The sequence below is a fragment of the Botryllus schlosseri genome, chromosome 16 (genome assembly GCF_051294905.1).
Source record: "Botryllus schlosseri isolate E-star chromosome 16, Bs_hap1, whole genome shotgun sequence".
Classification (NCBI taxonomy): Eukaryota; Metazoa; Chordata; class Ascidiacea; order Stolidobranchia; family Styelidae; genus Botryllus; species Botryllus schlosseri.
This window is the reverse complement of record NC_137251.1, coordinates 6,719,067-6,740,735: the sequence shown is the minus strand read 5'-3', so window position 1 is coordinate 6,740,735 and position 21,669 is coordinate 6,719,067. Positions and strand designations below refer to the sequence as shown.

At 41.3% G+C, this 21,669-nt stretch overlaps 1 protein-coding gene across 1 annotated transcript in view; it reads left to right on the top strand.

Annotated features, from left to right (window-relative positions):
* LOC145459423 (uncharacterized) overlaps positions 1–16,758 on the top strand; it is a 32,757-nt gene extending 15,999 nt beyond the window's left edge. The window contains exons 4-8 of the mRNA XM_080338060.1: positions 1,469–1,587; positions 1,664–1,765; positions 2,134–2,193; positions 13,959–14,090; positions 15,763–16,758. Coding sequence (XP_080194186.1) covers positions 1,469–1,587; positions 1,664–1,765; positions 2,134–2,193; positions 13,959–14,090; positions 15,763–16,002 — 653 coding nt within the window. The 3' untranslated portion in view covers positions 16,003–16,758. The remainder of the gene's footprint in view (positions 1–1,468; positions 1,588–1,663; positions 1,766–2,133; positions 2,194–13,958; positions 14,091–15,762) is intronic.
* Positions 16,759–21,669: the final 4,911 nt, after the last annotated feature.

The window sequence follows — 21,669 nt, the reverse complement described above, 5'->3', positions numbered from 1 at the left end:
ATTGTGCCCGGTTTACGAGACACCATGTCTAAATATAACCTTTCATTGTTAGCTCATGTTTTCGTAGTTACTACACTTTTGCTCGAGAGCAAAAGATAAATACTTATTGAACGAAGTATGGCCATTCAGCAAGCGCTGTAGAGCAACGTAGCCGCCGGATGCCGAGTAACTTTATACTGGGAAAGCTTTGTTCGTGGTTGATTATAATCAGTCTCCTTTCATGGTATCAGCTAAGGTAACTGGACTGTGGAATTTAGCTTAGGTTGAGCGGGTCGAGGGCGACGATTTCGTCTCATGTCGTCACTATGAGATGCACTGCAGCGTAACCGATTTGTATGTCCAAGCCTTGTCCAGCGTCCACTGTCTTTCCGGGATATATGGATATTGGTGAAATGGTCGATATTTTAATAGCTTACGAATGCAAAACAGAGGATTGAACTTTTGAATATATGATAAGTAATCAAGTGAGAGGTTACACTCAGGAATTCAGTCTGAAATTATCTTTTTTTGAAATACTAAGGATAGTTCTGGCTCCTGCATTGATTTCGTGATGACGCTACACTATCACATCCATCATACATCGTCGTTAATTCCATTCGCACTTGTGAATATTCATGAAACAATGCGACTGGCTGCGCTGTATTTTTACGGGATCGAAGCGAGGGGTAAAATACCTTGGTTAGAAAGTTTTCATACGTGTGACCCGATGTCAGAGTGAAGATGTATTGATCGCCTTTATTGATAAGTAAAAAGCGAAGGGTTGAGGTCGAATATAAGGTGACTTTATTATCCTAAAGCTTAATGTACTATCTAATAAATTGCATAATCACCCAGTGCGTATGTATGGTGAAGTGTGCAACATAGCGAGTTAGTGACGTAAATGACATTGTTTAATCGTGTGGGCTTGTCCTAACTAAAACATTCTTTTTATTCCAACTATGATCCACAGTGAATTGACTGATGGGGCGGTGTCGCTTTAGATCAGCATCACTGCGGTTTTGACTATATTCACTAATTCTACGCTATACCAGGATCTTAATATGGGGGCCATCTAGAACTCTTATCGCGTATATCTGCGAATATTGAAAAGCAATCGATACTCATATTGAGAAAGATTTATTATATCACTACCCTGATTGCATTCATTTAGTTGTTATTGCCGTAGCCCGGTAGTTTCATTTATTAATCTAGAAATGCAGCATTTATGCTAATACTTCCAGGACATGGATGTTAATGCTGTTGATGATGTTGGATGTTATCGATAGTCATTCCGTCATGCTTGAGCACTATACATGGATGCCATCGCGAATAATTTAATAGGGTTAACAACTATATCACAGAATCCATAGACAGTGATATGCGCGGTCTACCAATATCGATTAGGCCTATATTTCTTCATCCTAGCAAATTCCTCCGGCGCCAGTTCGTCAAAATGCTATACTAATTCGTGTGATTTATGCATTCTCAGTTGAATTAGATCCAGATATGAAGCAATCAGAAATGCAAGCTCTACAGCACGAAACGCCACTGCATTCAGCGGTAGACGAATCTGATTTTTCCGGAGTCGTAGATGGACCCACGAAAAATGTGAGCTCCGTGTTCATTGTGCACCGGCCTCGCTGTGAAATAACACTTTGATGCCACCGGCGTGTTTTCGACACAGGTTAAAGAAATCAGAGCAATGTTCAAAGCGCGAGATCATGCGAACTACGCGAAGCCGAAACAAATTTTGAAGAAATCACCGCCACCACCTGCGGTTTATCCTGTGAGTTTATCCGTCGTGTAGCAATGAATCGTGCAAAACCAATATTGCGGTAGCGGCCCATAATCTGATATTGACAAATGCCACCATTAGAAGGGTTATCTGTGGTTGCCTTCCGACGTAAATCACCACAGGCCCGAGCTGCCATCTAAATATTCCTAAATAACAGCGCCTACAGTCGCGTGTGGGATAGAATGCTGCTGCACGACGAATGTACGATTCATACGTCACAGTAATAACCGTCGTGCTGATTATGGAAAGTTTGTCCTTGTATGGCTACTGGCTACATATTCGATGTAATCTATCATTGTCAATTAATCAATTACTCGCTTTGGCGTATGCAAATTAACGAACGCAGTGATGCATTACAGAAGCCAACTCTAAGGCCGGAGAAAGATTCTGCCGCCGGTTCAAATCGCAATTCAGCCGAGGTAGGCGATTTTGAAAGTTCATGTCATGCCAGTGCAATTGCTGTTTTCGGGAAATTCCGTTTTAGCAAGTCGCATCGTTATCACTAAGGATGCCTTTATCAGTTGCTGCATGATTTTCCCACTGTATGGCGATAGATGATTTAGGAGTATCACCTGCCTATTAACCGCAATGTCGTAGTACTAGGCCGAAGTCCAAAAAGTGAAGTTATATACTAGCTTATGCGCTTCACCATGTGTTGTGCGCCATGTCACAATATTGCGACAGTTACAATATTTTACATTTATCACTGATACAACAGACATCCGGCTTTTGATACAGTTGTTAGTCTATTATCGGAGAATTTTACACCATCATTCCTCTCTTGTAATAATGGCGTGTGGTGTACACTGTACACTGTACAGTGTACAGTACATGTGTGGGTATGATAAATATGAAACTAAGGTTTGATGATTTGATGGTCGCCGTGTTGGCGTATCAAAGACTTCACTGTCGACCTGTATATGGGTTGAGGCTATTGAGATTGAGTTTATAGGAAAATTATAGATGCACACGATGCGAAATAACATTAAAATTTTGTATATCAAGCCGCTCAAAATCAGGCTTTCTCGCATTAGGCAAGTCATGTGCACCATGCAGGTGCTGTGTTTAATTCTGGGACGTATTGAATAATTCAAAGGCGTTGACTACAGATTCAAGGCAGACATATTGAATAATTAAATGCGTTGATTACAGATTCAAAGTAAGCACAAAATTTCGCAGGCGTCGCGCTATAGTGCTACAAACCGCCTTGTCCTTCGATTCGTATCATTTTGCCGGGTACCGAGTGTTTATGCATGTTGAGTAACCCAGAGTCATACCTCTTCAAAGGTGTGCTGCAGGCTGGCTCGCAGCATAATGCATAAAACTCAAACCTTTCCGGAGATAGGATGTAATTGCGGCGGTTTAAAAAGAATGGCGCCGATTGTTTGTACAAGGGTTTTAAGATGGACGTAAATTGTTACCTGAAATCGGTGTGCGAGGTTTACGGTATTTACACTCTGGACTTTACAGCGTCAGGTTGCGTCTTTCGAATGGATCGTTAACGAAGTAACTGTCTGGCTCATTTCGGTTGCCTAAAAGCAATGGACTGTACGTGTTTCTCAGATGGTTCATCCTGGTATTTACAGCGGTCATCAGCAGCTATAGTGAGAAACAGTGTAGTTTTGAGTGTTCTTTTTGCGGCGGCATTCAAGGAAACGTAACACACGGCCGTAGCATGAGACACAAAAACCGGACTTACCTTTCTACTAATGCTTTGTGGAATATACCGATTCACAAGTTTCAATGCGGATATCTTTTATACTCTTGTGCAGTATGCGAACAACTGCAGACAGCAGCCACACGTTAACACCCACTTTAATCACTAATGGGTTTCGACGCTTGTCAAAGTAACTCAAATATTCTCCAAATTTCACCGTTAGCTAGCAACGATTGCATCAACAAATTTAAACCACAGTTAAGATTAAATCGAATCAAGGACTGCTCGTAATCACTGTTTAATCTGTAGGTGCTTGACTTCGCCCTTGACACGCTTGACCGACAAGTTTGCTGCCGCTGGTTCAGTGTGCGCTTTTCCCTGCGGTTACAAATCTTGTTTACCGATCTACGCCAACAGAAGATTCCAATGTTATATCATTAATGATTTAGCTGTGTTCCACGTCCACAATTCATCCAATCGAAGGGATTGACCTGTACCATGTAGATTGGGCCTTCATTTTGGCATTTTTTTCTGCTCACTGTTTACGTGTGTTGCGTCGGTGAGAGAGCACACGGGCGAAGAATCCCAATGCAATAAGTGTCATGAACATTCTCATCCAGGATAGGTCATATCTGGGAAACCTTTAGATTCTCGTTTTATTGGACGAATTACGACCAATCAAGCTCTTCGATTACGCAGTTGATCCGATTCGATTAGGTATACATGCTCGACGCATGGGAGGTCTGTCAATTTACCGTGTTACTAAGTTCACGTAACAACGGTTCACGATTCACGAAGAGATGATGTCGTTAGGTCAAGTGCCAATTTCTTTGGACACTGGTCAGTGAATGACTTATCACAAAACTATGTCCCAGACTCGTGAGATTTAATAACAATACCTAAGGTTCAGTTTCGGTCAAACATCCCGGATTGGATTGAGTTATTCTCCCAACCCCATTGCATGCATGAAGCGCTTATTTATAGCTGGGGTTCTTTAGACGCGAACCGGCCACATGAAGTATGTTTCTGACTTTCATGTGCATCACGCAATCACCCGCTATTCAGGAAATCTGTCACCCACGCTCTGAAGCAGGAAGTACCCCGACTGATTATTATGAGATGCCCGGACAGTAATTGTCGCTATTTGTTACGGGATCTATAACATCGTTTCCCATATTTGATGATAAATATGCCTATGGATAACCTCCTCCGAATTCATGCACTGCTCAATCTCACAGATATGGCCGATCGCATTCACGGCATTAAATACATTACGCTTCTTCTCTTTGGAAATGTTCTCCGTATTGATGTTTCCACGTACGTTTGTAAACAAATCTATACTTAATTAGCAAAGTAGTGTGCAGATTTAATCCATTCAAATATTTGAAGAGATGGCGCGCTTGCCAATTCGCAATGCACAGAAGCCTTAACAATGTGCGGCAGCAAACATATATGACTCCAATTAGACGCACATAAATCATTTACCCGCGGAGATCCAGGGGATATGGCTAACGGCGAATGTTTGATTCGGACGCTAATGCTCTCCCTGTCTTCGCTAGTATATATCAGCGTGTTGAGTAGCGACGGACTATGTTCTCGAACAGTGATGTTATATTATTATCGACCAGAATTTTAGCTTTTAAATTTAAACACAACCCTACGTACCCTACGTATTATTTGATATGCGCTTCGTGGTGATTCGTCAGTGGGATTGAATATTGCTAAATATTTAGAAAGCACGCGGTATCCGTGAACAAACCCTAAGATCTGCTATACCAGTGGTTCCCAACCTTTTTCGACTCATCGCCCCCTTTTCAAGCTCAACGCCGATCATCGCCCCCAAATTTTGTTAACCGAAAAATCGGTAAACAAACTGTAATCACCGGCGGGTTGACTAAAAAAAAGGTCAACTTTTCGCCTCGATGTCGAATTTTACACTTTTGCAACTGAATTTTCGTGGGTTGACTAAAAAAAGGTCATTTCTCCGACTTGACTCCAAAATAGCCGTTTTAACGCGTCATCACCCTCCTATCGCCCCCCTCGCTATTTTCGCCCCCCGTCGTCCCCTTTGTCCATTTTCGCCCCCCTATCGCCCCCTTCGTCATTTTCGCCCCCCTAGACCGCCAAATCGCCCACGTTGGGAACCACTGTACTATACCATAACATCATCAATATTTACTGCTGATACCGTGAATATGTTTCTGGAATGCGTATGCTGGGTCCTGCTACATACCCTAATAATCATATAGATACCTGAATAAATAGATATAGTGAAATCGATAACAATTTTTCAATTAGCTATAAAGGATAAAGCCGCGGCAAATTATCCATGATAGCTCCAATTACATACGACATTGATCAATTAGGTGGCTCTAGATGTAAAGAGGCCTGATTTAACGCATCATTTAATATATGCGTAGTCGTCTGGTTATTTCTATCAACATGCCTTTTCAGAAAATCAATTTTAAAATGTAAATTGGTTAGGGACTTTGGCTGACGGCGAGAAAAGGGCGTCACGTCTGCCTACTATCGCACGCGTCACGACTTCTGTTTTGCAACAAACAAGCTATTGATCAGCATTAGTGTATTGTGCGCTTCTTTGAAGTTGCCGCGCCTTGGCGCATCGGTGTTTGCTCATATGTTTGTCAGCGATACAAATCTGAATGACACCAACGGCGTTATCTGGTGTCGTTTCGTTGGTGATGTGTCGTGGGTGAACGCTTGATTAATGAAGGTGTTGTCAGCGTTAGTGTTAACGGCGACCCCACTTGAGTGTCGCTGCAGTTTGGTAGAAATTAAAGTGTTTGGGATACTTACATCAATAGCCGTTTAGCGTTAAACAAGCCTCGACAATGTTCGCTCGAAAAGCAATCCTTCTCGCCGGCTGCGTCGTTGCGTCAATGCCTTTCGAAATTCTTTACTGTAATTGATTTTCTGTTGCCGATTTCAGTTGTCGCGCGTTACGTTATCGCACCGATGCGATGCCAATTGCGTGTATCAGTACCTTGAATATTGTGGTAGAATACGGAATGGATAGGAATATTATTGCAAAGATAGATGTTATAAAGTCGCGGCATGTAGTATCGCGTAGTGTGTCTGTGAGTGGTGAATTGTTGTAAAAATATGTTATTGATGTGGTGTGCCTAAATTTCGGTCGTTTCGCACAGATTAATATCGGCGTAATAGTTTGTGAACTTGGTTTTTGCGCGTTTGTATGAGGTTATCTACCGATTTTGTACCGAAATTGTCATCGCAAAATATGTTTTCTCAAGATTTACTTGTTGAAGTGACTCATGTCGCTGATGCAATAGTATCGAAACTCTGCTTAGCTAATTTTTTGTTGCATATAGATAAAGAACTATTCCAGTTATTTTTATACGCAGCAGCAACGCTCCCATCATTGTACACAACAACAAGACAAGTTGTTTATTAGTGCATGTCATAATTCGTGTTACGGAATGACGGTCAAGTTATGCGTTTGCGAGATATTTGATGTTTTTGCCTTTGCATACTCTCCATCTATCTGCGCTCTTTCCGGTTAATATCCTCGTTAAAGACAGTTCTCATCGTGTGAATAGCAGTACTTTCCCATGCTCAACTGAGCGACGTGTAGAACTAGTTTATAAGATCGCATGGTTGCAAATACTATAGCTGAGAGATGTCTACAAGGCGAGGAGATTTAGGGTCGATTACCGTGCTATCATCACAACGTATGTTCGCTAATCTCTCGTCAGCGCGATGATGTGTTGGCTTACGTAGTCGAAAAACAACTCCGCTTTCGCTGTGGATGAACACCACGCGCCTAGACTTGGAACATTCCAATGCCTCCGCAATGGCAGGAATTTCCAAAGCAGACACTCGCTGCGAATTACCATATCAACACCAACAGTGCGCTCATCTTGGCTTTGCGCTCAGGCGTTTAACAATGCCTCCGAAAGTACCACGAAAGACAATCAGACTTTATGTATCTGTTATTGATCGTTATTGATTGCTCGTATATGCGCGCGGTATGTCTTTAGACCGGTTGAACAGACTGTCTGCAACATTTGTGTATCTGCTACACCCGATTATTTGTATGCAATGCAGGTTGTGTTGATGCTGTGGATAAATTTGTCCCCACCTCAAATCTGAAAGTCGCCGTGTCTACGAATCTCATTTGAATGACTCCGATTTCGTAAAGCAGGCGTATCTAATCCAGATTCTCTTCTCTCTTGTCGGCACCGGATCCATACCCAAAACAAATTCCTTTTCGTGTTTTGCGAATGAATCGACCGTGTAGGCGACATTAGCGTATTTGTGTGCTGGGAGCCTAGGACGCCTTAATCTTGAGATCCCGGTTGTACGTACTGAAGTCGGATTGAATTTCCATTAAGGTCATAATTCGGATCACATTATGTCTAAGCAAACTGTCGTATTCCAGCTGAGTTTGCAATTCAAAACCTTTATCCAGTACCGTACATCTATTCAGCGTTTCTCAACCCCGAGTCCGCGGACTCAAATGAGTCCGTGGAAGGGGGTGGATGAGTCCGCGAGCACACTCGGTGACAAATTGTCAACCTGGCAATTCCGTGAGTGTTTTCAATGCATAGACGCTAGTCTCATATGCATTTGTTATTTTAGGGGATTAATATTGATAATACCTTGAGAACGGGTCATCGATCAAAATTTGGAGGTCTGTTTTCTACCACGGACATAGTTTCAGCTTCAGCAAGTCGAAAATCTATGATAATGTCAAAATTTGCAATGTTTTCGTCCACTTCCGGATGATGATTCCGGAATATCTAATTGGCGGACTAGCGGGGCTCGTTCACTTTCGGACCAAACTCACTACATCCTTACGGAGAAAATATCTTTTTGGTCCGAAAGTGAACGAGCCCCGTCCTGGTCCGGATTCTTTAAATTTTGATTTGAGAATTAGGCTTCCTCCGTGATGTTTGATTCGCAAAATACCGATTTTTAAATGGTAATCACCTTAATAGCTCTGAGATAAAACGCACAGATATCTCGGCGGTCCTAAACTGGAATAGTGCTCTCAGAACTACATTCATTGCGGTGCAATTTATCAACTTATCGTGTGCCCCTTATCAAGAGATAACGGCACGATAAGAAGCAAAAAGAGTTTATATACAATATGTACCGGTAATTATATGTGTATCGTATAATTCGATTTTCTGGGCTCTCTTTGTTAAGATTGTCGGAGTACCGGAACAGCTGCCTTTGCCTAACGTTCCTTTTATATCATTGTATTGTTACGTCATATGTTGCCAATTTGGTTTTCGTTAGAACCTATTTCTGTATGCTTCTTATTGTGCCGTTAACTCTTGATGAGGGTCATACGAAATGCCTTCAAGTTAATAAATTATACTACAATGAATGTAGTTTGGAATGCAATATCAGAGATACCTCAATAAGCGATGTTTCGCCACGTATATTTCAAACGCAAGAACAACGAAACATAAAGCTCTACAACAAATTGTTCAGCATTCCAAGCAATATTCGTTCTCCTGAAATGTTCTGTGTCTTGGGCAACCAGTTGGTTGCAAGTGTCACAGGCAAGACGGGTATGCTTTGGACATCTGTAGCATCTTCCTGGCTTGATACCAAATATGTCAGGGATGCCTATAAACCCTTATTATCGGCAACTGGAATTTTTCAAAATGCCCTAGATTTATGGCCGAGGTAGCCCATTGGTAAAATTGTCATAACCAATTCTATCCTGGTTATAAATGTACAATTTTCGTCGGATTGACTTGAATTTGGTACGCCTGGATGCGGAATTTGACGATGAGTATTCACATACCGAAAATGCCAGGTATAAACTCCTATGACAGCTCTTCATACACACGTATGCACGCGTTTACGGCGCGATATACGCTGAGTGTTATTGTATTTATTGCGACTTATGGTCCACTTGTAGACGTTATTTGGATATTGATAAATCGTAGGGACATGTGCTCATCACAGAAACAATCTATAGTTGTCTATTTATCAGTAGAACTCGAAATATGGAGTACATTACTGAACATGAACAGTTGTTTGCATTGCAAAGCCGACAGATATGGAAAGACACCTTTAAAAAGGCTTCTTTGACTCAATTTTGGACAAATGTGCACTGTGCAGTCGATGGAGCATAGTCTTTCAGATCTTTGCTAGCAAGCTGCAACAGCTCTTTTGCCATTTCCAACCACATACCTGAGTAAATCTGACTTTTCAACCCTGACGATGATCAAAAGAAGTATCGCAATAGACTTCAACCGGTAGATGACATCAGATGTAGGCCTACATTAACAACCATAATTCCGGAATTCGATAAACTTGTCAAGCAAGTTCAAGGACAAGGCTCTAATTCAGTGTGTGTTGAGTGCAAAACAGTGCTTGATTTTTTCGTTGATACCGTATTAAACTCTCTTGGATCGAAATCAAAAAACCTAATTTTCGTTAATATATAGCTTGAGTCCGCGGATATATAGGCGAGCTTGAGAATAGTCCGCGGGCCAAAAAGGTTGAGAATCACTGAATTCTATGTAATCCAGAGGAGGTCAGCATCGAAGTAATTCTACTTTTCGAAGTAGTAAAGTAGTTTTTCTCTGCTTATCAAGTAGTTGCGTTTTCACGCTACTTCCACTCCACATTTTTTAGGTTAAGCTACTGACCGAAATAGGCCCTATAGCGTGACAACTGAATATATTCTAAAAAAAAACTCCATTTTCTACTTCCACGCGAGTTAATTTTGATATGTCTCGGAATAGAAACTTCTGCTCGTAATTAAGACGAAATTTATGGCGACACTTCCACTCCTGCTTGAGTACCAGCGCTGAATAGTTTGACAATTTCTGCTTGGTACTTGCTGAATTACGCATCATCTACTCCAGTCATTTGGCGTTCAGATATTTGCGTATTGCAGCGAGCAACACCCAGTTCACTCCTCCCGATGCAAACTGGCGATTCGTCGCTTCCTTGACTGCGCGTGCGCATTTTAAGGCTGTTCTTGTTCGGGTGAATTGATGTATGGATGGGAGTAATGTATCGTGAGAAATAGTAGAAAGTGTGTTTTATCAAGCTGTTAAGTTCATTTAAACGTAAGACCGCCGTAGCCCCGCCAATTTTAATACTGGCTACGAGAATTTCTACGCTGCAGTCAGAGCGACTTCTTGCAGCATAATCGGTAGTTTCTTCACGATTTCTAGTTCAATTTTGGAAATTTTAGGGTGAAAACTTGGTATATTCACACTCGTTACTTACAATCTCACGCTATGATGTTTTCCGAGAATCGCAACCCAGATTGATGCTGACACGTATCGATTCTCGGTGACCTCGAACATGCAATTTGCAAATCGAAACGTCGACAGCATATATCATAACATGTTTAAAGCCATGACGTCACGAATATTCAATTGTTGCGTCATAGCGGATTGACAATTGAAAATATAGAGTAAATATAGCTCCTCTGACGAAATATCCGTACCATAACTGTTGAACCGACTATTTTGAGGTTTCCAACCATCCCTTATCGATATACGTCAACTTTATCGGGTGGTAATTGTCCGTAGGCTAATACAACATGTTTTTTTGGAAAGTATTTACACAATTATGGCATGATTTTATAACTTGAAAAAACACAATTTTTTTCAAGTCCAATTTGTTTAAAATACTCTTCAAAACATGTTTTAAACAACCGTTTGTTTTAAATGCAACCCCAGCATCCGGTTATGCAACTGTCGACAGAAAGTATCTCCTTCAAGTTAGATGGATACGATTTTACGAATGGCCGCAGCCTCGTCTCTCATAATGGAGACTGCTAATGTACAGCATTAGTGCAGCAATGTGGTTACCTCTTTCGATATATAGTGACTATCGATGACTAATGATATCAGGTGTGATTCGATCTATACTCAAATACGGCGTAAGTGGCACCTTTTAGCAAACCTCTTACGTTAGGCTATAAATTACTTGCTTGCATGCAACCCGAGTGTTTTAGGTTTGCAGCGTTGCATTGGCCATAATTTCGGTTGACCGCATTACATCAGAAACATTCACACATTCGCATGCGTTAATGCGCTAATGCCGAAGTGTGTTGTGGATTGTTATTGCAAGGACCGGAAATTCTCATACTTTGCCTCGTGGCAGTCGTTTCCCCATATAAGGCCTGCTTAGTGTCACTCTCTACCTTATTATGCAGTCTGTTAAAATATGGTGGCGTTGACTACCGCTCGTGCCGATGATATAATGCGGTATCGGTGGGTTCTTAATAATAATGATCGGAAATACTAAACTGCTAACGCGTATGAGTGAAGCTTATAATAGTTTGCGGCTGCGTTGACAAAATTATAGACGAGGTAGTGGTTCGAGTATATATGAGCAATGGATTTTACAGCGAGTCAAGAGGCTTATCGCTCACAAATGCAAGATAATCCGAATTTCATCAGTATGAAAATCCATACAACATTTTCGGATTTAATCCAAGGACGATACAGCGATGTTTCCTCACGCCCCAATCATTTTCAGGATAATCCTCTCTAAGTAGGGCCATTGCGATTAATTTACCTGAAATTCAATACATTCGCTCTTAATACCATTAAGCCACATTTCGAGGCTTAGTTTGGTTTAGCTGAGCTGGTATAGATTTTCTTATATATATGAGTAATTTTATGTTGTGGAAAGTGTTACTTGTTTAGTATTCACCATAAATTGACAAACGTGGTGTCGCGGATTGCAGGATTCCGTCGGGAATAAGGCTGTGATCGGCGTTGTGTCGGCTATACAGAGTGGGCAACTAGAACCTTTTCACTTTTTCCAAATCATTAGAATTAGAATTATAGCTACACAGTTTCTTCCGAATTATATTAGAATTAGAACTACCGAATTCGCAAATACTTGGAAATTGAATTAATTGCTGAATTAGACAGAAACGCAACCAAAATCAAGTTCAGTTCCCATCAAATCAGAGTGAGAACGGAAAATGTCTGTACAGCAAGCTATGCTTGTTTCGATCTTAGCGTTCTCCTGTAACATTTTCAGTAGAACCAGAAATTAGATTAGAATAAATATTTGAGCATAGAAACCTTTCATAAATTAAATTATGATTAATATTACCTGCATTTCGCTATAATCTATTATACAGCTAGAATTATCTAGTTCAGTACCCTTCAACCTTTTCTGTAAGATATCGATGAATGTCGGTGTTCATACTGCTTAATATATGTGTGCCGTCTAAAGATGGTCCTTGGTTTCATATGGCTGCTAAATATTGGTCCATTACTGAAATTAGGTCGACAATATCACGAGTTTTACGCATATGTTATAAACCACTGATTTCAAGTGCGATGTTTCCCATGCACCCCTGTATAGGGATGGTGTGAACGTGAGGTTCACGTTCGCGTTCTGTGTGTGAACCTCAAAAATTTCGAGGTTCACGTTCACAAACGAACCTGGATAGGTTCTGCACTGTGAACTTTTTTCATGCATTACAATTTTCACTTTATTTTATCATATTTGGTTTAAATTTATTGCGTTGCAACTGCGAGCCACTCTATGCATGGCGCTGGCAGCAAAAAAACTACCCTAATCGACCAAGTACCTTAGCAATCTACAAAATTTTATTAGCTTTGTTACAAAAGTTTGCTCGAAATGTCCAGCTTTCCATTTGTGAATATTTAGTGAGCCGGACCCGCAATCACACAACATGTAGAGCGAAATACAGTACACGTATAGGTATAGTCAGCGAATCATGCCTATTCAACCAATCAATGAAATTGATATCGTTGCCTGATGTAAAAAATCTATTAATCTTGATTTCATATGTTTATTGTATCATAAAAACCAAATCCGCGCGATTGGGGTGTTGGCTACTGCTGTGTATCCTGTTAATGGGGCAATATCGGTGGCAAGTATTAAATTCCGTTTTATACTCCGCTCAATATCAACGTAGCCATAGTCAGACGCCAAATACATTGTCCGGTCTGGCCTGGACCGTCAAGGCGTAAGCATATATTCCCTTACAAGTCCTCGTCGAAATTGTTGGCAAAGCGACGAAAGATATTGATTTTATGGAATTATTATATCAAGTGATTGCCCCATTTGATACATTTGGCGACGTTTAAAACGTCAATATGTACTTCAGCACTGTGGCAGTATGTGGCCCGGGTCGTCGCTAGGTATCGTGTTCAGTACATTAATATAGGCTAAAATGTGGGGTTGGAATTAGCTATATGACGTCACGTGACGTCATGAGGTTCACGTTCGCGTTCACACAGTACCTTTCAAAAATGTTCGCGTTCACACGAACCGGAACCTTTCAGAGGTTCACGTCATCCCTATGCCCTGTACTCTCTTTTGTTCTGCTGCACCCCATGCAGATTTTCATACACCCTGCAGTGCATCGTGTACAATGCAAACCAGTTGGAAACCACTGATCAAGTTGTCCAAGTCTAACTAATTACAATGACACGGGTCTGCCTCTTTGTTTTGTAAACAGTGATAGTATTTAATTGAGAAATGACGGAAGTCACTAACGGCGAGACCTCTCAGGTACAGCAGCAAGTTCTGGGACTTTTCAAGGGAGCGTTGGAAATCGAACAGGATGCACAACAGCCAAGCGAGTTGATTACTAACGACAAAAGCGACGAAAGATCAGACTACCAGTCCTCGTTAACGCACAAGGTTAGTGTATTTGCTATCTCCGCTGTACACTGTAAACGAAAATCGTGTATGAAACGACATCTGGCACTAATCAGGTAAACGGCATTTTCCAGTACAAAATCGTGTCTTCGCTCCCATTCCAATGGGTGAGAGAGAGAGAGATATGGTATTCTTTTTCGCCTGCACCATCGAGATGCTTTGACGACGGAGATGCGATACGGCCTTTATAGTAAGGTCATCTAGTCTGCACCCCCGGTTTTTTCTCCTCCATGCTATCCGTGATTGCCGAGCGCCTACCAGGATAGCCGCGAATACCAGTTTTCGAGTCTTTGGTCTGACCCGGCCGGGGATCGAACCCACGACCTACCGAGAAGCCGGACGCACAACCATTACATTATCTCGGTCGGTACGAACCGAGTACGCCAATTCTTACGGGTATATATCCCAGGGGTAGGAGTGATTTCTATCTTCTCGTACCACCCCCAATAATGCACAAAAAGCTAGTAGTTGGCAGAAACCACTACATACCTAAGGATATATTATCTCCATAAGAATTGGTATATTTGACTTGTCTTGAACCCCTGGAATGGACGTGAGAGCAAATTTTAGTGCTGGAAAGTGTTGAGGGCCTGATGTTCAGTAGAGTATGGTGGGATTTGGTAAGCACACCTATTTTCCACCCTTGGATTTAGGCTACTCTTCAGTGTGCAATGTGCATGCATACGTGTGTGGCAATACCGTCATTATATCTAAGATTTGTCCTTGTAATGAAGGGTGATCTACACATTGCCTTTATTTACATGAATTGTCTATTTTTGGCTTGTGTCCTTAGTTTGTCATGCATTCGGCAATCAGACAATTTAATATGACTGGGCTTATATCAATTAACAAATTCCGTAGTTAAGGCTACTGGAGTTAGTGGCTGTTCTCAGATTTTGATCCGTATCGATGACAACCCTGTCTATATAGCTGCTCATGTTTTCTGTCAATTTCGGAGAGTGATCACAGATTCACAGTAACGTATTGAAGTGATGGCAACTGCAATATGCAATCTGTTGTGGGATTCGTTGGTATAATAGTGTTGGTCGAAAATATATTAGTGTTTTATTCCTTGTCTGTGAGACTGACTGTGCGATGCGGGAATCTATGACTCCGGATCCGAGCAATCCCCGATTTTGCTTCGTGCAACGTTGAAGCAGACCATCTAATGAGGAATTAATCATCTCGTGCGATTTGGAGATGTTATTAACTGCATCTCTAGTGGCTTGAAATAGGATGTTTTTGCGAGTCCCCACAAGGGATTTGGGTAGAAAGGTATTTCAGACAAATTTCAAACACGAACTGGCCCACGCATACACCGTGACGTAACAAACAAAATACATCTAAATGTATAAACCCAATGGGAATGTCATGATCGCATCTGGCTCTTTTCTTTGGCCTCAGTTCAGCAGTGATTTTGAACAAGCTAGCACGCAAGGTTTGGTGAAAACTATGTCTTGTGGGTGCCACCTTGCGGTCACTTATCTAATTTGAGTTCCCGTATAAGTTACTTACTGTTGACTTGATGAGCGGCCTGCCAGTCATGTTGGGAAAATTTTCGATTACATTCGTGACGTTACACTTTTCTCTCCCCCATATTCTCTCGCTACATGTCTAATTCTATGCTTCCGACACCATACGCGTTTTTTTTCAGGACAAAATCGCGAATTTCAATCAAGCCAACACCGCGCCCCAGAAAGCCACGTCGAACGGCTCTCGCGAAGAGAAAAGGGATGCGCCGTACGCGGAAATCATTAAAAACACGCCAACGGGGCCCATCACCAACGGACACGACAGGAAAAGCTCGGTGAAACAGGAAAAAGTCCTCGCCGAATCCTATGACGAGTCGCTTGATCAATTTTATGACGTTTTTGATCAGCTCACCGCGACTTAGTGCTTCTTTCGCCACTTTCTTATCCATCGACAAAATCAATTCCACTGCGATAATATACTTATCATCGACGAACACGAACATGCGGGCTGATCGGCGATGGAAAATGTCGTGGATCCGTAACACGCACCCCGAAAATCGATTCCGTTACGATCAAGTCGAGTGGTATAATCATGGCATTACATATACGGGATCGGTACATTGCCTCATTTAAACATGTAACTCGTTGCGTTAAAGTGTCAGTGTTGATTGCGTACATCAAAGATTGTGTTTTCATACCTGTTGCTTTACACTTACAGTGTAAATGTTCTCGTGCTTACGAACATTGTGATGTCTGAAAGTATGCCAAACGTAAAGGGGTTTTGGTGTTTTGCAAACGACCGCAGTATCTACACTGGTTCGTTATACGCGATCCGTATGATGTAAGATATTGTGTGTTTTGTCTGCGTGCATTTGAGCGTTGCCAAATGCGGTTGGTGTTGGCGCAAAACCGGTTTCCAATTTTGGGCAGGCCTACGATTTCGATTACAAAACTTAGTTTTAGGGGAGATAGCAAGAAGACTTGATATATTTTTTCTGTCATGTGCACGGACACTGGACAGAGTATGGGTTTAGTGTTAACATGTGTTAAGTTTGCTTCTTTTTACCTCAGGGGGTCGGCGTGAGCGCGCGCCCGAGTTTCTTTAGCACCAGCGTTGTCTTGCTAATTGTGAAATGTATATTTGTTGACGATTTCGTTCATGAATTATGTGTACATGATACTCGGAGTGGTGTTGCGGCTGTTGTAGGAGTTGTCAGTGGATTCCGCGGCATTCTTATGGGATTTTAGCCGGAAAGTGAAGCTTGGTTTTGTTCAATAATTAATGAATTCAACCGAGATAACTTGTGAAAAGATTTAATGAGACGCCACATGTTGGGACTTTTGGGAGCGACCCATGCACGTTCTAGTGGTCTGGCGAACTCGGCTGAACAGTGTGAACACACCCGCGTTTGAATGAAAACTGGATTTAAAATCATGGGTGGTCAAGGTAATCACTATTGCTACTCAATTAGAAGTAGAAATAATCTAAATTTCTACTCGCAAGTAAAATTAGCGATATCGAGGATTCTCCTAAACTACTTTTAAGTTGGAAATAACTGGCGTGAAATGCACTCTGGTAAGTCGTTTCGAAAAGTAGGAGTTGCTGCATCCATTTAGTAGTAAATTGGGATTGTATGGGTTACACCCGAAATTGCAAGATGTAGGCAACGATTCCCGAAAATATATATTCCGCTGCCACGTACGTGTGCTGTTTTCCCCGGTTAGTATAATAATGCCACTCACAAAAGTGATGAAAATCCACCCTAAAACTACTTTCTATACTTTCAAAAAGCCAAAGTGTAAAAAATTAGTATAAGTATAATAGTCTTGTTCGGGGATATCTAGATAGAGTTGAGTAGAGTAGAGGTGGTAGTAATCTAATAACATAGTCACGTGTGTATAGGGTTACCATACGTCCTCCTTTAGGAGGATTTGTCCTCCTTATTCGGGTTTTTTGAAAATGTCCTCCATTTTGACAATTCGTACTCCTTTACAGCTTTTAAAGCTAAGATATTGGAGAGATTCGAGTCAAAATGGGCATAAATGACGCTAAATAGGAAATTCGTGGTTCGAACGAAGGTGACGACCTTTTTTTTAGTCAACCCTACTAAGTGTAAGTAAAAAGTGTGTAAATCAGGTGTCGAATGAAAGTAATCACCTTTTTTTAGTCAATCAACCATGAAGTCGGGAAAATATACCATTTTTCCGGATTTTACTCCAGTATTGAAAGTCTGAAAATTTTGAAAAAGCGTCCACTTTTGCCGATTTCAAAACATGGCAACACTACTTGTGTAAGAAGGGCAAGTATGCAAATACCAATATGAGTGCTATGGAAAAGTATACCGTTGTTACTGACCACCAACGTATATAATGTAGTGTAAGACAATATTAAAAAATAAATATGCAATGAAAGGAACAATAAGAGTGTGCGTATTAATGATGGCCACGCCCTTGCAGTTGCAGGTTTCTATATAGTTCGGTAAATCCTTTTGAAAATGAGACATAAGGTGATTCGCGTATACGTTCAATGGCAGCACATTATAATAAGCAGTGAAAACCAAGAAAGTGGATTTTAAACATAACGTGGGGTGCTATGCGGAAACTATAAATTGCCAAGTTTATGTATCATTTTCACTGCAGCCACTGCCCCGATAACTTCAATAACTTCTTTACCTCGGTATCAAAAGTGCATAAGTACGACACACGCGCGTCCACGTCGTCCAACTACAAAATACATACAAAAAAGATCATCGCTCTATCAAATATGCCAGACCTGATTTGTGGAACAGTATCTGGCCGGCTATCCAACAGTCATCGAGCATGTCCACTTTCAAGTCGAAATACAAACAATTTCTACTGAATAAATATCCTTTCATTTTTCTTTTCATTTTCCTTTATTTTAACTAACATTTTTTCCAGCCAGACTGTATAGAGTCAAGTTAACCTGTTCAATGTGAGTGTGATCAGACTATATGTTGACCCTGAAGGTCGTGTCGATCACTCCTATCTAATACCGAATACTGTGCATGTATATTTTCTGTACCACCATCATTGCCGTCTGTTGTTATGTATTTTGGTTGGATTAAGATAATGACTCTCTCTCTCTCTCTCTCTCTCTCTCTCTCTCTCTCTAGTTCAGTGGATCTCAACCTTTTTGTCTTCGTGGACCCCTTTTGGACCGTCACTGACCCCCAAAGTTTTAGCTCAAATTGAACTCAATTATCCTGCAATCGTATTCTATCTGGTGCAAATATCAACTGTAGGCTAGTGATAAACAGCAACAAAATATTCTTTCTTGAAAATAAAGGTGGGTGGTGGCGAATGTAATAATAATTAATAACGCTTCCGACGACACCTTTAAGTAAGATCGTAACATATATATCACCAAAATTGAGAAACCGATTTTAATGAACATATAACGCGCAGCCTAGTCATTTCTAGCCAGCAGCTCTGGAATAGTGGTTACATAAATATCACAGGAGAGAATGGATTTTTGCAAACACTTCGAAGTCATGCCGCTTTACCTTACTATTCCCGCTTTTTTATTTTCCCGCAAACCCAAACAAACCATCTCTAAACTGCAATATGTTTGTATCAGTGGGCTATTTGGAAAGCTGGCAATTAAAATCAGTTTGCACAGTAGGATATTTCATTTCAGACGGCCATTCTGTTGATGTGAGTCCTGAAGTTTTGAAGCGAAAACGCATCGTTATTTCCCCAGTTGATAGAAATTCAAATGAGGTTTTGACCATTTTCCAATTTAGAGGTTCCCCGGACCCCCTGAAAATGCTTCGCGGACCCCTAGGGCAGTGTTCGGATCAAGTCACTACCTTCGAGTCACAAGTCATTTCGAGTCATTGCACATTTTGACTCGAGCCAAGTCAATCGATTTTCGAAGGTGACTCGAGTCAAGTCAAGTCTCTTGATTTTTGGAGGTGACTCGTATCAAGTCGGGTCAAGTCACAATTCAAGTCCAGTTGCCTTTTCGAAGTATGAGGCATGATAACGTCATAGCATTTTGCTAGCTGTCTGAAATACAGATTGAGCAGTAATTGATTTTGAACCGATGAACGGATATAGAGTTAAAGGGGCACTGCACTCTAAAAATGATGTGGTCTCAAATTGCAGGGCAAAACGAAAAAAAATTTTTGGCCGCAGCCATTTTCTTCAGAACGCCACTGTAATGAAGCTGCAATTTATTGAAATTTCCACAGCAACTTCACGCTCCAGCAGTCACGCAAAGTGACTCGAGTCAAGTCAGGTCATACGAAAAAAGTAACTCGAATCATCGCAACACTGCCCTAGGGTGATGGCAGCACATTATAATAAGCATAAGCAGTGCAAATCAAGAAAGTAGATTTAAAACATAGCGTGGGGTGCTAAACATAAAAGATATGCGGGAAGTAGAAATTGCCAAGTTTATGTATCAGTTCCACTGCCCCAATAACTTCAATACATTCGTTACCTCGGTCCCCCCGTTTGGAGCCAATTAATCCACTAGTTTAGCGATAAATTGAATTGAATTGTTCAGAGCGTGCGAATCAAATCAGCGACACCCTTTGCTACAAAATAAGGCTTTCACACTCACACCAGTTGGCGTAAATGATCTTGGTCCTCGTGCAAACTTCGAAGATTTGACTTGACTTGACTCGAGTCAGCTTTAAAAATCGTGTGACGTAACTCGAGTCAAAATGTACAATGACTTGTGACAAGAAGCTATAGTGACGAGTTCCTATCACTAGTGGCTACCACTGAAATTTTGTTTTTATGTTCATGTTCACTCATAATCCATCGTAACGGTCAATGCTATTTATGCGATAGCATCCGGAAAGTTATCGAATCAGGTCGTAACATATGTATTGCATGCGATTAAATATCTCATCAGTAATTTGAACTTCAAGCCTACGATATCGATCAAAGTACACTTTTGTTGAACCAACCATTGTGTGTATTCTCCTTTGTCAAAACTTGGAATGAATGCCTGCTTGCATAACTGCTTCATTTATCTGCTTCGTGCAAGGAAGTAAATCTAAGAAATCCATTCCGCAATTCAACAACTCTAAAAGTCTATAGACTGTCTGCCGATGACAATAATGCCGTCAAATGACATCCTGTGCACTGGCTGTATCAACACAAAACGAGAGAATCGCGCCTGTTCGCGACAAGGATATGGACAGTTGGACACTTGATCGTCAGACCTCGCAACACAGCGTTGGCGACTGACTGAGTTCGAGTTATGTAGTGGCATAATAGCCCGTATGATTATGAATATAGTGCGCCGAGCTCGAAGTCGATAAGGCGAATTTGGATGCACGAAAGGAAGATAGACTCATTTGAGAATGCAAAGGCGCCTTAGTATGTGAAATGTTGCTATAATTTGGATCAGGACTTCTGTATGTTTCTGTTTTGCGACTCCATCACGGCAGTAACCGATGACAAAGCTAGAAACATTACTGTGATATCCGTGATTTGCCCTCGGCAATTCCGACTATACTACAGAATGTAAACGTGGAATGGCAACGACCGATTTTGCAGCGTCGTTCCGCTTCGCTGAGGCAATTGCTTCGCGTAAGCGACTGTAGGTTTTCTGGCAATCCAAAAGTTATCTTCCAGAGCGCAGAACTTATACTGAAACTGGTCTTGATCGGGAAGATAACTTGGATTGCCAGAAATCCTACAGTCGCTTACGCAAGTCAATTCTGAATTACAGCCTCAGCGAAGCGGAACGAAGCTGCAAAATTGGTCGTTGCCATTCCATGTTTACATTCTATACCTATACTCTCTCCATCTCTACCGTGCCCGCTTAATATCTGCCCCATGCGCATGTTAAAGGTTTCCAGCGACACCAAATGTCAGGCAGATCGTACTATAGGGTTACCATATTTTGGAATCGGGAAAGGAGAACACTTTTTCTGAATTTTCAGATTTAGAAATGTGGTGTAAAATTCGGAAAAACTGGTAAATTTTTGTGGATGGTTGACTAGAAAAAACTTTCCGACCCAACTCCGGAAATACAGCTTTTCTTTCACATTCTCCGTTGGTTGACTAAAAAAAAAGCACACTTCAAGTCGGTTGACTAAAAAAAGGTT